Source organism: Salmo salar, chromosome ssa14 (genome assembly GCF_905237065.1).
Source record: "Salmo salar chromosome ssa14, Ssal_v3.1, whole genome shotgun sequence".
NCBI classification, from domain to species: Eukaryota; Metazoa; Chordata; class Actinopteri; order Salmoniformes; family Salmonidae; genus Salmo; species Salmo salar.
In genome coordinates, this window is record NC_059455.1 from 98,122,073 (window position 1) to 98,141,281 (window position 19,209).

Below are 19,209 nucleotides of genomic sequence, written 5' to 3' on the forward strand. Positions count from 1 at the left end.
TTCATGTTAATGTTGCTATGCTATGCTACGATTTACAACAGTCTGACATTATAATATGGAAATGCTATATGCAAACATTGGATATTTAATGGTAATGCAATGCTAGCTACGCTAATACTTACTACTGTTTATGTTGCTACTTGTTTGTTTGCTAGTTGTGCTATCAAAACCTGTTAAGATCATATGGTTTAATTGAAATGTACGGCACTTGGAATCAATAATGTGTCTTCAAACCATCCCTATAATATGTCTCCAAACCATCCCTTTAATATGTCTCCAAACCATCCCTTTAATATGTCTCCAAACCATCCCTTTAATATGTCTCCAAACCATCCCTTTAATATGTCTCCAAACAATCCCTATAATATGTATCCAAACCATCCCTTTAATATGTCTCCAAACAATCCCTATAATATGTATCCAAACCATCCCTTTAATGTCTCCAAACCATCCCTTTAATATGTCTCCAAACCATCCCTTTAATATGTCTCCAAACCATCCCTTTAATATGTCTCCAAACAATCCCTATAATATGTATCCAAACCATCCCTTTAATATGTCTCCAAACAATCCCTATAATATGTCTCCAAACCATCCCTTTAATATGTCTCCAAACCATCCCTTTAATATGTCTCCAAACCATCCCTTTAATATGTATCCAAACCATCCCTTTAATGTCTCCAAACCATCACTATAATATGTCTCCAAACCATCACTATAATATGTCTCCAAACAATCCCTTTAATATGTATCCAAACCATCCCTTTAATGTCTCCAAACCATCACTATAATATGTCTCCAAACCATCCCTTTAATATGTCTCCAAACCATCCCTTTAATATGTCTCCAAACCATCCCTTTAATATGTATCCAAACCATCCCTACAATATGTATCCAAACCATCCCTATAATATGTATCCAAACCATCCCTATAATATGTATCCAAACCATCCCTATAATATGTCTCCAAACCATCACTATAATATGTATCCAAACCATCCCTTCAATATGTCTCCAAACAATCCCTACAATATGTATCCAAATCATCCCTATAATATTTCTCCAAACCATCACTATAACATGTATCCAAACCATCCCTTTAATATGTCTTCTAACTATATTCTTTCCCCACATTGTCAGATTCATGCCATCATAATGTATGTGACAGCGTGGGCATCGAGGCTAAAACCCATAGTAATCCCCACCCAGTTGACTACTTTGACTGCATTAAAATGATGCTCAATGACACTGCCCATGATTAAAGGTCCTTTTGGACAATAGAGGCTCTATCATTCTACAGTATTATGGTCAAATCATGGCCGGTATCCACAAAGCATCTCAGAAAAGGTCATACGAATCAAATCAAACTTTATTTGTCACATGCGCCGAATACAACAAGTGTAGACTTTACCGTGAAATGCTTACTTACAAAGCCCTTAACCAACAGTGCAGTTCAAGAAGAGTTAAGAAAATATTTACCAAATAAACTAAAGTAAGCTTAGTGGTCATAAGTATTTAGCCATATAATTGTGAAATAGGCCTTATGTTAAATCAGTTCCAAAAGTGCAAGAGAGGCTGTTACATGTAGGTCTAGATTATATATGTATTGATCATATAGAGAAGCTGTTACAGATGTTTTATAGATTACGTTTACATTTTAGTCATTTAGCAGATGTTCTTATCCAGAGTGACTTACAGTAGTGAATGCATCAATTTCATATTTTTTTTTTCATACTGGTCAAATCAAATCAAATGTATTTATATAGCCCTTCGTACATCAGCTGATATCTCAAAGTGCTGTACAGAAACCCAGCCTAAAACCCCAAACAGCAAGCAATGCATGTGAAAGAAGCACGGTGGCTAGGAAAAACTCCCTAGGAAAAACTCCCTAGAAAGGCCAAAAACCTAGGAAGAAACCTAGAGAGGAACCAGGCTATGAGGGGTGGCCAGTCCTCTTCTGGCTGTGCCGGGTGGATATTATAACAGAACATGGTCAAGATGTTAAAATGTCCCCTGTGGGAATCGAACCCACAACCCTGGCGTTGCAAACACCATGCTCTACCAACTGAGCCACACAGGAACGTGTGTTGATCATATAGAAGCATCAATTCATTCTTTTAACAACTCCAAAACTGTTGCATGTGTTCCAGGAACCACTGACTCACTGCATGTTTCTATTATCAAGACACCTGCTGGTAACTCTTAACTGGTTAGGACAGCTCATGAGGTAAACATCGTGGGAATCTTATGACAAAAGATTTGATTTTATTTTTACACATAAGAGTAGGAGTAAAATGTCTCTATTGTCAGCACTTACGACCAATTGTCTACTCTGAGACGCTTTGTGGATACAGGCCCAGACCTGCTTTTCCTGTTAAGCGCCATGTGTAACAACACACAGAGATAGCACTGTGGCTGTATTGGACTAGTCAAATCAAAATCAAATCAAATGTATTTATATAGCCCTTCTTACATCAGCTGATATCTCAAAGTGCTGTACAGAAACCCAGCCTAAAACCCCAAACAGCAAGCAATGCAGGTGTAGAAGCACGGTGGCTAGGAAAAACTCCCTAGAAAGGCCAAAACCTAGAGAGGAACCAGGCTATGAGGGGTGGCCAGTCCTCTTCTGGCTGTGCCGGGTGGAGATTATAACAGCACATGGCCAAGATGTTCAAATGTTCATAAATGACCAGCATGGTCAAATAATAATAATCATAGTAGTTGTCGAGGGTGCAACAAGTCAGCAACTCAAGAGTAAGTGTCAGTTGGCTTTTTCATAGCCGATCTTTGAGATAGTCAGATACAATGTCCTGCAAAAGAGCTGGTACAATGTCCTGCAAAAGAGCTGGTACAATGTCCTGCAAAAGAGCTGGTACAATGTCCTGCAAAAGAGCTGGTACAATGTCCTGCAAAAGAGCTTGTACAATGTCCTGCAAATGAGCTGGTACAATGTCCTGCAAATGAGCTGGTACAATGTCCTGTAATAGAGCTGGTACAATGTCCTGCAAAGGAGCTGGTACAATGTCCTGCAAAGGAGCTTGTACAATGTCCTGCAAAATAACTTGTACAATGTCCTGCAAATGAGCTGGTACAATGTCCTGCAAATGAGCTGGTACGATGTCCTGCAAATGAGCTGGTACAATGCCCTGCAAAGGAGTCGGTACAATGTCCTGCAAAAGAGCTGGTACAATGCCCTGCAAAGGAGTTTGGAAGTAGTAGCAGAAGAAGGATAGATCAAACGAATCAGCCAGATAGGACTTCACCAACAGAAAGATAGATTGAAAAGCATCTGTGGTGAGGGAGAGGAAGAAGACAGGAGACATATGGAGAGCTATTTAGACAAGAGGATATCATAAGAGAGATTTAACCACTGTTACAGAGATGACTTCAGAGGTTCAAGGCCACAGTGCTAACAAATGTCTTCCTCTGAGCTCAAACAAATGTTTTTACATATCTGTTCACTTAGCATTGTGGATGAGTCAGGAACATAGTATGAGGAGGGAGGGAGGAGGAGCGGGAGGAAGAGAGGGAGGAGGAAAAGGAGGAGGAGGGAAGAAGAGAGGGAGGAGGAGAGGGAGGAGGAGGGAGGAAGAGGAGAGGGACGAGAGGGAGGAGGGAGGAGGAAGAAGGAGAGGAAGGAGGAGGGAGGGAGGATGAGGGAGGAGGAGAGGTGGGATGAGGGAGGAGGAGAGGAAGGAGGAGGAGGGAGGATGAGGGAGAAGGAGAGGTGGGATGAGGGAGGAGGAGGAGAGGTAGGAGGAGAGGTAGGATGAGGGAGGAGGAGAGGGAGTTAGAGAGGATGACTCACACATAAAGTGACAAAGTGCACGCATACAGTAGACACACACACACACCCTTGGGTACACTCCACTGGGCTCTGACAAGAGTCACAGGGTTTGAGCCAGACAGTGGCACTTTAGCCTGTCTGTCGCTCTGCGTCCTGACCAGATGAAGATGGAGCGAATCTGTTGTTTCTCAGTAGAGACTAAAGATAGTGTTCTATATCTGCTTGGCCCTATTTACCTCCAAACCACACACACACACACACACACACACACACACACACACACACACACACACACACACACACACACACACACACACACACACACACACAAGCACAAGCACACCCCAAACCACACCGTCACGCCTCCACATGCAGCCAGAGGAAACATTACTGTAGGTTAGAAAGGAGTTTGAAAGTGCATCCCAAATAGAAATATATACCCTTTGTAGTGCACTACATTTGACTAGGGCCCATAATGTCCCTGGTCTAAAGCAGTGCATTATGTAGGGAATAGTGGCTGTTTAGGACTCAGCCCTGAGATAGTGGCCATTTAGGACTCAGGCCTGAGATAGTGGCCATTTAGGACTCAACCTGAGAGAGTGGCCATTTAGGACTCAGCCCTGAGATAGTGGCTGTTTAGGACTCAGCCCTGAGATAGTGGCCATTTAGGACTCAGGCCTGAGATAGTGGACATTTAGGACTCAGCCCTGAGAGAGTGGCCATTTAGGACTCAGCCCTGAGATAGTGGCTGTTTAGGACTCAGCCCTGAGAGAGTGGCCATTTACATGAATTCAGTGAAACGCGCACTAACACAGCGTTGACTTTCAATCATTTTGGCCGGCTAATAACGTAACCACCAATCAAGCAACATTCTGAACGTTCACGTTATGTTGCTGCAGGATTATTTTCTGTGACAATACTGGTGAATTTAAATCCTACACCTGTATGTTTGTTTGTAGGATGAAACTGCATTTTATCTGGTGATCTGACCCACAACAGCCTTCTCTCTGTCTCTCTCTCTCTGTCTCTCTCTCTCTGTCTCTCTCTCTCTCTCTCTCTCTCTCTCTCTCTCTCTCTCTCTCTCTCTCTCTCTCTCTCTCTCTCTCTCTCTCTCAATTTACATTAGTGAGTATGTTTACCATAGGACAGAATGTAATTAGCATTTTAATCAACCTTTTCATGTGGCCTCTGCACTCCCAGCACAGAAAACATTAAGAATGTGACTGCCGATGTGAAATGGAAGACTAGACATCACTTGGCCTTTTCCTTATTTTGTTAATAGTATGTTTATTTCCATTTACTTCCCTTGTTTTTTCCTTCTTCATCCTTATTTACTGACTTTATTCACGTTCATTCCCAAGATATAATCTAAATGTATCATTTATCTCTTATTCAACTCATCCTTCATTTTCTTCTGGGTAGGGAAAATTTTATGTTTTATATTTCTCTCTCTCTCTCTCTCTCTCTCTCTCTCTCTCTCTCTTGCGCTCTCTCTCGCTCTCTCTCTCTACCTCTCTCTCTATATATCTACCTCTCTCTCTCTCTCTCTCTCTCTCTCTCTCTCTCTCTCTATCTACCGCTCTCTCTTTCTCTATCTACCTCTCTCTCTCCCTTTCTCTCTCTCTCTCTACCTCTCTCTCTATATACCTCTCTCTCTCTATCTACCTCTCTCTCTCCCTTTCTCTCTCTCTCTCTACCTCTCTCTCTATATACCTCTCTCTCTCTATCTACCTCTCTCTCTATCTCTCTATATCTACCTCTCTCTCTAAATACCTCTCTCTCTCTCTCTCTCTCTGTCTCTCTCTCTGTCTCTCTCTCTGTCTCTCTCTACCTCTCTGTCTCTCTCTCTACCTCTCTCTCTACCTCTCTCTCTCTATCTACCTATCTCTTTCTCTATCTCTCTCTCTCTATCTACCTCTCTCTCCTATCTCTCTCGTCTCTCTCTCTCTCTATCTACCTCTCTAACTACCTCTCTCTCTATCTAACTACCTCTCTCTCTCTCTCTCTACCTCTCTCTCTCTATCTACCTCTCTCTCTACCTCTCTCTCTCTACCTCTCTCTCTCTCTACCGCTCTCTCTACCTCTCTCTACCTCTCTCTCTACCTCTCTCTCTATATCTACCTCTCTCTCTATATCTACCTCTCTCTCTCTCTCTACCTCTCTCTCTCTCTACCTCTCTCTCTCTCTACCTCTCTCTCTCTACCTCTCTCTCTTTATCTACCTCTCTCTCTTTATCTACCTCTCTCTCTTTATCTACCTCTCTCTCTCTACCTCTCTCTCTCTCTCTCTCTCTACCCCTCTCTCTCTCTACCTCTCTCTCTCTCTCTACCTCTCTCTCTCTACCTCTCTCTCTCTAGCTCTCTCTCTCTTTATCTACCTCTCTCTCTCTCTGCCTCTCTCTCTCTTTATCTACCTCTCTCTATCTACCTCTCTATCTACCTCTCTATCTACCCCTCTCTCTCTCTCTCTCTCTCTCCATCATTCTCCCTCCCGGGGCATAATAATGAGCTTAGTTTGAGTAGATCTCTTTCCTTGGTAGAAAAACTAATGCATAAATCCACCCTCACACGTACTCAGTTTTTTTTTAATGGATATGTTCACCTTGTGACTCTGCTCTATCCTCCCCAGTCACTTACAGTCACAGTAAGTCACTGGAAATGGTCCACAATGGTATTGAATTGAGTTATTGACTCCCTGTACTGATTCTGAGGGTTTTATCACCAGGAAGTATCATCTAGATTCAGCTGCGGGATGATTATTTCGTGAGCAGATGGTCAGTGGTCCGAAACACCATTACAAATAATTTGTAGACTGCAGACACTCTGCAAGAAGCCCAAACATATATATATATATATATATATATATATATATATAATATTACAATAAAACATAATCATTTCAAACTTTGATTACTTTTCTATTACGATCATATATCTCTCTATTATACGTGGGAATATTTGGGAACAGATTTCCAAAATTAAAATGACTTGGAGCTGATTTCCTGACAAGGATTTTCCTCAACAATTGAAAATTCAATAAAAACATTTATAAAAGTGTATAATCCACAACTAAATCCACATAAAGAAGAAATACAATTCTGTCAGAAAATTTAGGAGGCCTAATGAAATGGGCTGCCAGATGAGGGAACCCTGCTTCGTTACCTACTGTATGTAGTGAACTCATTCTGACCGTAGCTCTATGTGGATCTAGTAGTGGACTATAAAGGGAATACGGTTCCATTTGGGATGTAGAGGGATGAAGAGGGGTAGAGGGATGAAGAGGGGTAGAGGCATGGAATGATGGAGGAACAGAGGGGAAGAGGGGTAGAGGGGTGAAGAGGGGTAGAGGGAGGTATGGATGATGGGATGGAGGGATAGAGGGGTAGAGGGATAGAGGGGTAGAGGGATGAAATGACGGAGGAACGGAGGGATAGAGGGATAGAGGGGTAGAGGTAGGTATGGATGATGGGATGGAGGGATAGAGGGGTAGAGGGGTAGAGTGGTAGAGGTAGGTATGGATGATGGGATGGAGGGATAGAGGGGTAGAGTGGTAGAGGTAGGTATGGATGATGGGATGGAGGGATAGAGGGGTAGAGAGGGTGAGAGTGGTAGAGGTAGAAGGTATGGATGATGGGATGGAGGGATAGAGGGGTAGGTAGAGTGGTAGTATGGATGATGGGATGGAGGGGTAGAGGGGTAGAGGGGTAGAGTGGTAGAGGTAGGTATGGATGATGGGATGGAGGGATAGAGGGGTAGGTATGGAATGGATGATGGGATGGAGGGGTAGAGGGGTAGAGTGGTAGAGGTAGGTATGGATGATGGGATGGAGGGATAGAGGGGTAGAGGGGTAGAGGAATGGAGGATAGAGGGTAGGTATGGATGATGGGATGGAGGGATAGAGGGGTAGGTGTAGAGGTAGGTATGGATGATGGGATGGAGGGGTAGAGGGTTAGAGGGGTAGAGTGGTAGAGGTAGGTATGGATGATGGGATGGAGGGATAGAGGGATAGAGGGGTAGAGTGGTAGAGGTAGGTATGGATGTGGACGGAGGGATAGAGGGGTAGGTATGGAATGGATGATGGGATGGAGGGAAGAGGTAGAGGGGTAGAGTGGTAGAGGTAGGTATGGATGATGGGATGGAGGGATAGAGGGGTAGAGGGAAGGTATGGATGATGGGATGGAGGGATAGAGGGGTAGAGGGGTAGAGTGGTAGAGGTAGGTATGGATGATGGGATGGAGGGATAGAGGGGTAGAGGGGTAGAGTGGTAGAGGTAGGTATGGATGATGGGATGGAGGGATAGAGGGGTAGAGGGTAGAGGGGTAGAGTGGTAGAGGTAGGTATGGATGATGGGACGGAGGGATAGAGGGGTAGGTATGGAATGGATGATGGGATGGAGGGGTAGAGGGTAGAGGGTAGATTAGAGGGGTAGAGGGAGGTATGGATGATGGGATGGAGGGATAGAGGGGTAGAGGGAGGTATGGATGATGGGATGGAGGGATAGAGGGGTAGAGGGAGGTATGGATGGAGGAATAGAGGGGTAGAGGGAGGTATGGATGATGGGATGGAGGGATAGAGGGGTAGAGGATGATAGAGGGGTAGAGGTAGGTATGGATGATGGGATGGAGGGATAGAGGGGTAGAGGGAGGTATGGATGATGGGATGGAGGGAGGTATGGATGGAGGGATAGAGGGGTAGAGGGGTAGAGGGAGGTATGGATGATGGGATGGAGGGAGGTATGGATGGAGGGATAGAGGGGTAGAGGGAGGTATGGATGGAGGGATAGAGGGGTAGAGGGAGGTATGTATGGAGGGATGGAGGGATAGAGGGGTAGAGGGAGGTATAGATGGAGGGGTAGAGGAAGGTATGGATGATGTGATGAGGTATGACCGAGAGAGGGGTTAAAAAGTAATAGACCGAATTACATATTTATGGAACCACTCAACCCTCTCATATTTTTTGTTCTGTTATTTTGTTCACCGCATTCTGACGTTGTCTGTCCTGTTGCCTAGGTGATAAAGCTGACCTTTGAGGACTTTGACCTGGAGCGTGGTTACGACACGTTGACGGTTGGAGATGGAGCCGTGGTCGGAGACCAGAAGACCGTCTTTCACGTGTGAGTTCCTTCAGTCTCTCAGCCACCTCTGCTAGTTGTCTTATTCATTTCTTTTCTCACATTTTTTCACAAGTTCTTGTGAGTTCACCCGCCCGTGCTCTGTTCCTCCCTCGATTTGTCTCGCTTTCCACCCACCTCTCTCTCTCTCTTTCACTCGATTTCTCTCTCTCTCTCTTTCCTCCCCCACTCACCCTCTCTCTCTCTCTCTCTCCCCTCTTTCCTCTCCCTCTCATCCACCCACTCCCTCTCTCTCTCTCTCTCTCTCTCTCTCTCTCTCTCTCTCTCTCTCTCTCTCTCGTTTTCTCTCTCTCTGTCTCTCTCTCTCTCCTCTTTCCTCTCCCTCTCATCCACCCACTCCCTCTCTCTCTCTCTCTCTCTCAATTCCATGAAACTCTCTCTCTTGCCATCTATATCTTACCTTCCCTCTTTCTCTATCCCTCCTTACCCCCACACTCCCTCCATCATCCCTCTTTTTCTCTCCGTCCCTCTATTTCTGCCCATTTCATCACGTCTAGGGGAAGTAGTGTATGAAAGATAGATCCACTGCCACGTTGACAATCACTGCTCCCCTCAATGTTAAAACAAGATCACGGCCGTTCTCTGTGCCGCATCGCGTTGCATATTGATGCGTCCTAATGGAGTTTGCTGCACCAGATGCTCAGTAACGTTTCACTTAGATGTTGCTATTAATTGTGCTGAAAATGTATGGCCTTAATAAAGTTTTATAGATCAATTTGTACGTGGTGCTGCTTTTGGTGGTTGTGGGGGGGGGAGGCGGGACAGAGGGTAGGAGAGAGGGAGGAGAGAGGGAAGAGAGGGGGGGAAAGTGGGAGGAGAGAGGGAGGAGAGGGGGAGAGAGGGAGGAGAGAGGGATGAGAGGGAGGTGCGAGGGAGAAGAGAATGGGGAGGGAGGAGGAAAGAGGGAGGAGAGAATGGGGAGGGAGGAGGAAAGAGGGAGGAGAGAATGGGGAGAGAGGGAGAGGGGGGAGAGAGGGAGGAGAGAGGGGAGAGAGGGGTAGCAAGGGAGGAGAAAGAGGGAGAGAAGGAGGAGAAAGAATGGGAGAGAGGGGGAGAGAGAGAGGACAAAGGGAGGGAGGAGAGAGTGGAGGGAGAAGGGGGAGAGGGAGGAGAGGGAGGAGAGGGAGGGGAGTGAGTAGAGAGGGGGAAAGGGAGGAGAGATTGGGGAGTGTGGGAGGAGATGGAGGAGAGAGGGGAGAGGGGGAGCGGAGAGGGGGTCTAAAGGGAGGAGAGAGGGGAAAGAGAGGGAGGAGAGTGAGGAGAGAGAGAGGGGGAGGAGAGAGATGGGGAGAGAGGGGGAAGAGAGAGGGGGGAGAGAGGGGGGAGAGAGTGGGAGAGATAAGGGTGAGAGAAGGAGGCGAGATGGGGTAGAGAGGGAGGAGAGATGGGGAGAGAGGGAGAAGAGAGATGGGGAGAGAGGGAGAAGAGAGATGGGAGAGAGATGGGGGAGAGAGGGAGAAGAGAGATGGGGGAGAGGGAGGAAAGAGATGGGGGAGAAAGGGAGAAGAGAGATGGTGGAGAGAGGGAGGAGAGGGAGGGATGCCTTTGGATTAGGTATGCTCTCACACTCAAAAGTTACAGCTCAAACACACACAAATACAAACCCATCTCCACCCCTGTCCGCTGCAGCCTTTCAGGGACCACCACTCCAGACCTGGTGGTCAGCACCACACTCCCACAGGTACAGACACACTCACACATCTTCCCCTGTCTCCTGCAGCCTATCAGGGACCACCACTCCAGACCTGGTGGTCAGCACCAGTCATCAGATGTGGCTCAACTTCAAGACTGACGACACCAGTGGTTCTCTGGGCTTCAAGGTGTCTTATGAAGGTGAGTTCTCTCCCGATCTGATGGTTTGGGGGGGGTTTTTCAGGTATGAAATATACTTTGCCCCATCTTTATCTTTCACTCTACTTCTCATCTTCACAGACTGTGACAAGTGTGTGTGTGTGTGTGTGTGTGTGTGTGTGTGTGTGTGTGTGTGTGTGTGTGTGTGTGTGTGTGTGTGTGTGTGTGTGTGTGTGTGTGTGTGTGTGTGTGTGTACATTTACATTTTAGTCATTTAGCAGACACTCTTATCCAGAGCGACTTACAGTAGAGAATGCATACATTTCCCATACTGGTTCCAGTGTGTGTGTGTGTGTTTGTGTGTGTATACTGTGCGTATGTGTGTTGGTGTGTGTGTGTGTGTGTGTATACTGTGTGTACACTGTGTGTGTGTGTGGGGGGGTGTGTGTCTGTGTGTGTGTGTGTATACTGTGTGTGTGTGTGTGTGTGTGTACTGTGTGTGTAAACTGTTGGTGTGTGTGTGTGTATACTGTGTGTGTGTATACTGTGTGTGTGTGTGTGTGTGTGTGTGTGTGTGTGTTGATACTGTGGGTGTGTTTGTGTGTGTAGACTTTATGTGTGCCTGTTCAAGGCAAATACATGATTTTCCTGTATTTATAGTAATTTCTTAGAGGCTGGAATAACAATGAATGTATTTTGTATTATGATAATGTGCTTTTATCTGGTACTTCCTGTATATAGCTCAATGTTTATCTGGTACTTCCTGTGTTTAACTCCACATTGATCTTGTACTTCCTGTATATAGCTCCACATTGATCTGTCACGGTACTTCCTGTATATAGCTCCACATTGATCTTGTACTTCCTGTATATAGCTCCACAATTATATGGTACTTCCTGTTTATAGCGCTACATTGATCTGGTACTTCCTGTATATAGCTCCACAGAGATCTGGTACTTCCTGTATATAGCTCCACATTGATCTGGTACTGGTACTTCCTGTATATAGCTCCACAGAGATCTGGTACTTCCTGTATATAGCTCCACATTGATCTGGTACTGGTACTTCCTGTATATAGCTCCACATTGATCTGGCACTTCCTGTATGTAGCTCCACATTGATCTGGTACTTCCTGTATGTAGCTTCACATTGATCTGGTACTTCCTGTATATAGCTCCACATTGATCTGGTACTTCCTGTATTTAGCTCCACATTGATCTGGTACTTCCTGTATATAGCTCCACATTGATCTGGTACTTCCTGTATATAGCTCCACATTGATCTGGTACTTCCTGTATGTAGCTCAACATTGATCTGGTACTGGTACTCTCTGTGTATACTGTAGCTCCAAATTGATGACTCATTGATGACCCTGACTCACCTATTGCTGCTCTTTTGACCCTATGATCACTCGGCTACAGAGCTGATGCCCCCTGGACTGTTTTGTTTACCTGCGCCAGCCTCGAACTCATGTCCTGTATGTACCTAACTGACCCGCTATGCCCATTCATCGCCATTTACCCGTTGTTGTCTTAGCTCTCCTGATCAACACATGGGATTTCTTTATGTTCTTATTGTTCTATTTCACTGTAGAGCCCTCAGTCCTGCTCAACATGCCTTAGAAAGCTCTTTCGTCCCACCCCACACACATGCAAAGACCTCACCTGTGTTAACTCATGCCTCCAGAGACGAAACCTCTCTCATCGTCACCCAACGTGTACGTTCACCTCCACTGTACTCACATCCTACCATACCTTTGTCTGTACATTATGCATTGAATCTATTCTACCGTGCCCAGAAATCTGCTCCTTTAACTCTCTGTTCCGATCTCACTAGACGACCAGTTCTTATAGCCTTTAGCCGTACCCTTATCCTACTCCTCCTCTGTTCCTCTGGTGATGTAGAGGTTAACCCAGACCCTGTAGCCCCCAGTACTACACCTATTCCACAGGCGCTCTCATTTGTTGACTTCTGTAAACGTAAAAGCCTTGGTTTCATGCATGTTAACCTCAGAAGCCTCCTCCCTAAATTTGTTTTATTCACTGCTTTAGCACACTCCGCCAACCCTGATGTTCTAGCCGTGTCTGAATCCTGGTTTAGGAAGGTCACCAAAAATTCTGGAATCTCCATCCCCAACTACAGCATGGGTGGAGTTGCAATCTACTGCAGAGATAGCCTGCAGAGTTCTGTCATGCTATCCAGGTCTGTGCCCAAACAGTTCGAACTTCTACTTCTACTTTTAAAAATCCACCTTTCCAGAAATAAGTCTCTCACTGTTGCCACTTGTTATAGACCCCCCCTCAGCCCCCAGCTGTGCCCTGGACACCATATGTGAATTAATCGCTCCCCATTTTTCTTCAGAGTTTGCACTGTTAGGTGACCTAAACTGGGATATGCTTAACACACCGGCCATCCTACAATCTAAGCTAGATGCCCTTAATCTCACACAAATTATCATGGAACCTACCAGGTACAATCCTAAATCCGTAAACACGGCACCCTCATAGGTATCATCCTGACCAACCTGCCCTATAAATACACCTCTACTGTCTTCAACCAGGATCTCAGCGATCACTGCCTCATTGCCTGCGTCCGTAATGGGTCCGCGGTCAAACGAACATGTCTCGTAAGTGTAAAACGCACCCTAAAACACTCCAGCGATCAGGCCTTTCTAATCAACCTGGCCAGGGGTTTCCTGGAAGGATATTGACCTCATCCCTTCAGTAGAGGATGCCTGGTTATTTTTTTAAATGCTTTCCTCACCATCTTAAATAAGCATGCCCCATTCAAAAAATGTAGAATTAAGAACAGATATAGCCCTTGGTTCACTCCAGACCTGACTGCCCTTGACCAGCACAAAACATCCTGTGGCGTCAGCATTAGCATCGAATATCCCCCGCGATATGCAACTTTTCAGGGAAGTTAGGAACAGTAAGCATTTTTCTACGGCTGGCCATGCTTTCCACCTGACTACCCCAACAGTGGTCAACAGCACTGCAGCCCCACAGGAACTTGCCCAAGTATCCCCCATTTTTCCTTCACCCAAATACAGATAGCTGATGTTCTGAAAGAGCTGCAAAATCTGGACCCCTACAAATCAGCCGGGCTAGACAATCTGGACCCTCTCTTTCTAAAATTATTAGCCGCAATTGTTGCAACCCCTATTACTAGCCTGTTCAACCTCTCTTTCGTATCGTCTGAGATCCCTAAAGATTGGAAAGCTGCCGCGGTCATCCCCCTCTTCAAAGGGGTGATACCCTAGACCCAAACTTTTATAGACCTATATCCATCTTACCCTGCCTTTCTAAAGTCTTCGAAAGCCAAGTGAACAAACAGATCACCGACCATTTCGAATCCCACCGTACCTTCTCCGCTATGCAATCTGGTTTCTGAGCTGGTCACGGGTGCACCTCAGCCACGCTCAAGGTCCTAAACGATATCATAACCGCCATCAATAAAAGACAATACTGTGCAGCCGTCTTCATCGATCTGGCCAAGGCTTTCGACTGTCAATCACCGCATTCTTATCGGCAGACTCAACAGCCTTGGTTTCTCAAATGACTGCCTTGCCTTGTTCAACAACTTCTTCTCAGACAGAGTTCAGTCTTTCAAATCGGAGGGCCTGTTGTCCGTGCTTCTGGCAGTATCAATGGGGGTGCCACTGTGTTCAATTCTCGGGCCGACTCTTTTCTCTCTATACATCAATGATGTCGCTCTTGCTGCTGGTGATTCTCTGATCCACCTCTACGCAGACGACACCATTCTGTATACTTCTGGCCCTTCTTTGGACACTGTGTTAACTAACCTCCAGATGAGCTTCAATTCCATACAACTCTCCTTCCGTGGCCTCCAACTGCTCTTAAATGCAAGTAAAACGAAATGCATTATCTTCAACCGATCGATGCCCGCACCTGCCCGCCCGTCCAGCATCACTACTCTGGATGGTTCTGACTTAGAATATGTGGACAACTACAAATACCTAGGTGTCTGGTTAGACTGTAAGCTCTCCTTCCAGACTCACATAAAATCTCCAATCCAAAATGAAATCTAGAATTGGCTTCCTATTTTGCAACAAAGCATCTTTCACTCATGCTGCCAAACATACCCTCGTAAAATTGACTATCCTACCGATCCTTGACTTCGCCGATGTCATTTACGAAATAGCCTCCAATACTCTACTCAGCAAATTGGATGTAGTCTATCACAGTGCCATCCATTTGGTCACCAATGCCCCATATACTACCCACCACTGCGATCTGTATGCGGGGGATGGTAGTCTACCTCATCAGTAATAGTGTGATGTGGGGGATGGTAGTCTACCTCATCAGTAATAAGGTGAGGTGGGGGATGGTAGTCTACCTCAGCAGTAATAAGGTGAGGCGGGGGATGGTAGTCTACCTCATCAGAAATAAGGTGAGGCGGGGGATGGTAGTCTACCTCAGCAGTATCAAGGTGAGGCGGGGGAGTTAATGGAAATCCAATTAGTGTCTCTCCCAGGGCCAGAGAGAGGTTTCTTAACACCCACAATGCAATGCTCTCTCTGGGCTTGGTTGGCTAGGTAGCAAGCTAGAAAACGTAGCTACACACAGTAATACCATTGTAAATATCAGCATTTCTTGTAGCTAGCTCTTTAAAATCAGTTCAACAAACTGCAATATCAATTTAGTAGTCTCTCACCGAGTTCAACTTGTTGTTCGTCCCGGAGCGAGTGCAGAGTATGTTGCTATAGCAACAATGGCCCTTTCCCCACATTTTGCACAGGGCCCATTGCGAGATGATACTTGAAGGAGGAACTGAGTTGAATAATTTGGTACACTGTTTAGTTTGAGCACATTTTAATAAGCAAAAAAATATATACTTAGTCATGCCTATATAAATGGATGAACGTGTTCTAGACTAGTATGCCTTACCATCTATTGGCTGATTCAGTGATCTGGAGTGCAGGTCATTGTTTTAAAAAAAAACGTTACGAAATGTGATAGTGTTTAATCTAATCCTACACCATTACATGATTTTTTTACAAACGGACCACATAGAAGTTAAATCATGTTTATTTAAACCGCTGTAAGAACATAGGATTTCACCAAATTGACAGGAGTTTCATGACTTGTAATTTCTGGGAGTAGATTATAACCCGTCGGGTTGTTTTTGTCGTAACCGTGACCCTATCCCAAAATTAAAGGTCCAACGTAGCTGTTTTCATCTCAATATACAGCAAACAATATCTGGGTAACAATTAAGTACCTTGCACTGTACAAAATTATTCAGTGGGTAATTGAAATTGACTCAACCAACATACTGTTGAAGTCGGAAGTGTACATACACTTAGGTTAGAGTCATAAAACTCGTTTTTCAACCACTCCACAAATGTCTTGTTAACAAGCTATAGTTTTGGCAAGTCGGTTAGAACATTTACTTTGTTGATGACACAAGTAATTTTTCCAACAATTGTTTACAGGCAGATTATTTCACTTATAATTCACTGTATCACAATTCCAGTGGGTCAGAAATTTACATACACTAAGTTGGCTGTGCCTTTAAACAGCTTGGAAAATTCCAGAAAATTATGTCTTTGCTTTAGAAGCTTCTGATAGGCTAATTGACATCCTTTGAGTCAATTAGAGGTGTACCTGTGGATGTATTTCAAGGCCTACCTTCAAACTCAGTGCCTCTTTGCTTGACATCATGGGAAAATCAAAAGATATCAGCCATGACCTCAGAAAAGAAATTGTAGACCTCCACAAGTCTGCTTCATCCGTGGGAGCAATTTCCAAACGCCTGAAGGTACCACGTTCATTTGTACAAACAACAGTATAAACACCATGGGACCACGCAGCCGTCATACCGCTCAGGAAGGAGACGCATTCTGTCTGCTAGAGATGAACGTACTTTGGTGCAAAAAGTGCAAATCAATCCCAGAACAACAGCAAATGACCTTGTGAAGATGCTGGAGGAAACAGGTACAAAAGTATCTATATCCACAGTAAAACGAGTCCTATATCAACATAACCTGAAAAGCCGCTCAGCAAGGAAGAAGCCACGGCTCCAAAACCGCCATAAAAAAGCCAGACTACGGTTTGGAGCACGGGGGTGACAGCATCTTGTTGTGAATAGTAATAATAATAGTACTAATAATTATAATATGAATAATGATTATAATACTATTATGAGTAATAATAATAATAATAATAATAATAATAATAGTAATAATAATTGTCATGTCCTGACCAGTAAGGGGTAATTTTGTTATTGTAGTATGGTCAGGACGTGGCAGGGGTGTTTGATTTATGTGTCTTGGGTTTTTGGGTAATGTTCCATGTTGTATATTTCTATGTTTGAATGTCTATTTAGTCTATTTCTATGTTACAGGTTTTGGGTTTGGCCTTCAATTGGAAGCAGCTGTTCTTCGTTGCCTCTAATTGGAGGCCATATTTAAGTAGGGTTTTTTTTTCACTGTGTTTGTGGGTAGTTGTTCCGTGTACAGCTGTGTAGCCTTACAGGACTGTTTTCGTCGTTGTTTGTTATTTTTGTTAAGTGTTCACGTTTATCCAAATAAAAAAGGAAGATGAGCACAATACCCGCTGCGCCTTGGTCCACTTTTTATGACGCACCTGACATTAATAATAGTAGTAGTACTAATAATTATAATATGAATAAAGATAATAATAATATTATGAGTAATAATATTAATATGTATAGTAATAATAATAATAATAATAATAATAGGAGTAATAATAATAATAACAGTAATAATAACAGTAATAATATGTATAATTATAATAATAGTAATAATAATAATAATAATCATAATATGTATAGTAATAATAATAATAACAGTAATAATATGTATAATTATAATAATAATAATATGTATAGTAATAATAATATGAAGTAGTAGTAGTAGTAATAATAATAATATGTATAGTAGTAATAATAATAATAATCATAATATGTATAGTAATAGTATGTATAGTAATAATAATAATAGTAGTATTAATAATAATAATAATATTATTAATTATAATATGTGTAATAATAATAATTACAGTAATAATAATAATAATAATAATAATAATAATAATTACAGTAATAATAAATCCAATATGAATAATTATAATAGTAATAATATTATGAATAATAATAATAATAATAATAATAGTAATAATAATAATTACTATTATTATAATATTAATAATGTGAATATAAATAAAACATGTATAATAATAATAATGAGAATAATAATAATATTATTATTATTATTACTATTATTATTATTAAGGAGAATAATATGAATAATAATAATATTAATAAATTATATTAATAATAATAACCATCATCATAATTGTAATAATAATAATAATAATAATAATAATAATAATAGTAAGATTAATAATAATAACCTGGATGTTAATAGGAATAATATTAATATGAATATAAAAATGAATACAAAAAAATAAAAATAAAATAGATAATAATAAAATGAATAATATCAATATTAATGTGAACAATTATAATAATATGAATATTAATATAATAATGAATATTAAAAAAATAAAAATAAAAAATAAAAAAAATAATATGAATATGAATAATAATAATAGTACATTTGATTTTCTCAAGACACCCAAAGTCACTTTACGTGCACAAGAAATCAGAAAGATAAAAAGCACCAGAATCACATTAAAACCCTCCTGCTGTGTTCTGGGTGATTTGGACCGATTTACAAGTTCTCTCTCTGAAAAATGTAGTTCATTTAATCTGATTTGTAATAAGGTTTCATGACTTTGTCCACACAGGGCATCTGAACACACAAAATACATGTTGATGATTTTCATTATATTTTGGGTGTTTAATTTAACTTTTGTACACCTGTGGTGTTCCCGGGTCAAAAATGACTGGTCATTAGAAATGAATGGGTGAGACTACAATTAGTGTATAAAATTGAGTTCAGGCACATGCCCATTCATCAGATGGACACACTTCCTCTCCCTGACCCCCACATGCATGTATGTTTGAGGACACACACAGACACACTCACACACACACACACACACACACACACACACACACACACACACACACACACACACACACACACACACACCTCACTCCCCTTCTTGGCTTCCATAGCAACCCCCACGGGAACCTTTCCCCAATAGAATCTTTCCCCCCACGGGAACCACACCTGTTGGCATTCTCACAAACAATCACAACATTGTTTCAATGATATATAGACCTTTTCTCGCAGCTCTGGTATATAAAGCTTTTTTGAGGCCTTGTTCACAATTCATTCTGTGGCAGCACAATGACCAAATGATATACTGTATGTGAGGCTCTTGATCATATCTTTGATCATGACACTGGTGAGGAGGAGAGAGTCCTTGTTAACCTTTGACTCAAAGTCGTCTGCGATAAATAGCACAGTATGTTTCATCGGAGTATTTGTTATAGTCAAAATAATCCATACATTATGCTTTTTTTTTAACTCAGTAACGAGTTGT

At 42.8% G+C, this 19,209-nt stretch overlaps 1 protein-coding gene across 1 annotated transcript in view; it reads left to right on the forward strand.

The window, feature by feature from the left end:
• csmd2 (CUB and Sushi multiple domains 2) overlaps positions 1 to 19,209 on the forward strand; it is a 776,204-nt gene that overhangs the window by 406,158 nt on the left and 350,837 nt on the right. Inside the window, exons 11-12 of the mRNA XM_045695078.1 lie at positions 8,796 to 8,899; positions 10,638 to 10,750. Of these exons, the coding sequence (XP_045551034.1) occupies positions 8,796 to 8,899; positions 10,638 to 10,750 (217 nt within the window). The remainder of the gene's footprint in view (positions 1 to 8,795; positions 8,900 to 10,637; positions 10,751 to 19,209) is intronic.